Source organism: Lepus europaeus, unplaced genomic scaffold, assembly GCF_033115175.1.
Source record: "Lepus europaeus isolate LE1 unplaced genomic scaffold, mLepTim1.pri SCAFFOLD_37, whole genome shotgun sequence".
Lineage (NCBI taxonomy): Eukaryota > Metazoa > Chordata > Mammalia > Lagomorpha > Leporidae > Lepus > Lepus europaeus.
Window position 1 is genome coordinate 3,128,942 of NW_026909243.1, and position 2,275 is coordinate 3,131,216.

The 2,275-nt window shown below is 40.8% G+C and overlaps 1 protein-coding gene across 1 annotated transcript; it reads left to right on the forward strand.

Annotated features, from left to right (window-relative positions):
• The first annotated feature begins 824 nt into the window (after positions 1-824).
• Positions 825-1,878, forward strand: LOC133754994 (syntenin-1-like). The gene has a single exon (XM_062185323.1). It carries the CDS (start codon positions 825-827, stop codon positions 1,719-1,721), a length of 897 nt encoding a protein of 298 aa, XP_062041307.1. The 3' UTR covers positions 1,722-1,878.
• Positions 1,879-2,275: the final 397 nt, after the last annotated feature.

Sequence of the window (2,275 nt, forward strand, 5' to 3'; positions counted from 1 at the left end):
TCTCCAAAACCATTTTTACTGTGATTATCTGTGTGTATTGTATACAAATTCCACACCACTTTGTCCGGATATGACTGGATGAAACCAGAAATTTCCGGTTGTGTTTTGGCTAACTCAATCCCACAATTTGCGAGAGCCACTGTGTTTGTGTTTTCTGGATATTATCGACGGACTTTATTTTATTGAATGTTTATTATCAAGGAACATTTAATTTTGTGCTGGGAAACACTAATTGACTCCACATGGAGACAACAGCTCTACACATTTGTATTTTGTAGGGAGAAAGCTCAAGGAACTGCAGGAAACAAACATGATATTTCTGTTTGTATAGATGACATTTTATGCACTTGCCTAACGGAAAGACTTTGCTTTTCTTCAAAACCATTTTTATTGTGATTGTTTTTGTCCATTGTATACGAATTCCACACCACTTTGTATGGATATGACTCGATGAAACCAGAAATATCCGGTTGTGTTTTGGCTAACTCAATCCACATATTGTGACAGCCTCTGTGTTTGTGTTTTCTGGATATTATTGACAAACTTTATTGTTTTGAATGTTTTTTTATAAGGGAACATTTAATTTTGTGCTTGGAAACACTAACAGCTTCCACATGGAGACACCAGCTCCACACATTCGTATTTTCTAGGGAGAAAGCTAGAGGAAGTGAGGAAAACACAGGGGGGGCGGTGCTTTGATGCACCTGTTGGGCGGTCCTCGCCAGCGGGCTGCTCTCCTTTTCTCTGGTCTCAGAAGTCGCTAGCTGTGATCGATGCGCCGGCAGCGGTGAGCGATTCCTTGTGGTCTAGATAAATCAGGAAAAATGTCTCTCTATCCATCTCTTGAAGACTTGAACGTAGACAAAGTAATTCAGGCTCAGACTGCTTTTTCTGCAAACCCTGCCAACCCAGCAATTTTGTCAGAAGCTTCTGCTCCCATCTCTCAAGATGGAAATCTTTATCCTAAACTGTATCCGGAACTTTCTCAATACATGGGCCTGAGTTTAAATGAAGAAGAAATACATGCAAATCTGGTGATGCTCTCTGGAGCACCACTTCAGGGGCAGTTGGTAGCAAGACCTTCCAGTATGAACTATATGGTGGCTCCTGTAACTGGAAATGATGTTGGGATTCACAGAGCAGAAATTAAACAAGGGATTCGTGAAGTCATTTTATGTAAGGATCAAGATGGAAAAATTGGACTCAGGCTTAAATCAATAGATAATGGTATATTTGTTCAGCTAGTCCAGGCAAATTCTCCAGCCTCATTGGTTGGTTTGAGATTTGGCGACCAGGTACTCCAGATCAATGGTGAAAACTGTGCAGGCTGGAGCTCTGATAAAGCTCACAAGGTGCTCAAACAGGCTTTTGGAGAGAAGATCACAATGACCATTCGTGACAGGCCTTTTGAGCGGACAATTACTATGCATAAGGACAGTACTGGAAACGTTGGCTTTATCTTTAAAAATGGGAAAGTAACATCCATAGTGAAAGATAGTTCTGCAGCCAGAAACGGTCTTCTCACGGAACATAACATCTGTGAGATCAACGGCCAGAACGTCATTGGATTGAAGGACTCTCAAATTGCAGACATACTATCAACATCTGGGACTGTAGTTACCGTCACAATCATGCCTGCTTTTATCTTTGAACATATTATTAAACGGATGGCGCCAAGCATTATGAAAAGCCTGATGGATCACACCATCCCTGAAGTTTAACAGTTAGGACACAATGGAAACAGCTGAGCGTCTCCAGTTTCCTTTCTCAACTACTTCTGTATTATGCACACGAAGCTTTCCCGGAGCCAGGGAGCATATGCTGCATGAGGACCTTCCCGTCTCACGTTATGGCTGGGAATCTACTGGTTCATCTGATCTCCTCAGACTTCACGGTCGTTGTAGTCTTAGCTTGGTTTTACAGCTGTGAAACTTTCACAAGATTGACTGACTTTCCTAGAATAGTTTCTCTACTGGAAACCTGATGCTTTTCTAAGCCATTGTGACAAGGGTGATTGATGCCAGCTTAGCTTTGTATGAGAACCAGTTACCTTTCTTCTAGGTAATGAGTAGTGCTCTTCACATCATTTTAGTTCCATGGTATATTTGCATTTTTAACAAGTATGTGATAGTACATTTAGAGTGATTGCCTTTGGTAGGTTTTTTTCTCCCTCTGTATGTATGTAAACACCAATTAGGTAATGCTGGTTTCATTCCATGTAAGCCTTATACAGTTTATGTAGGTTATAAGAGATTATGATGATTGTCATTAAATT

Excerpts from the sequence above, each read along its gene's own strand:
- LOC133754994 (XM_062185323.1), top strand. The coding sequence starts at position 825 with ATGTCTCTCTATCCATCTCTTGAAGACTTGAACGTAGACAAAGTAATT.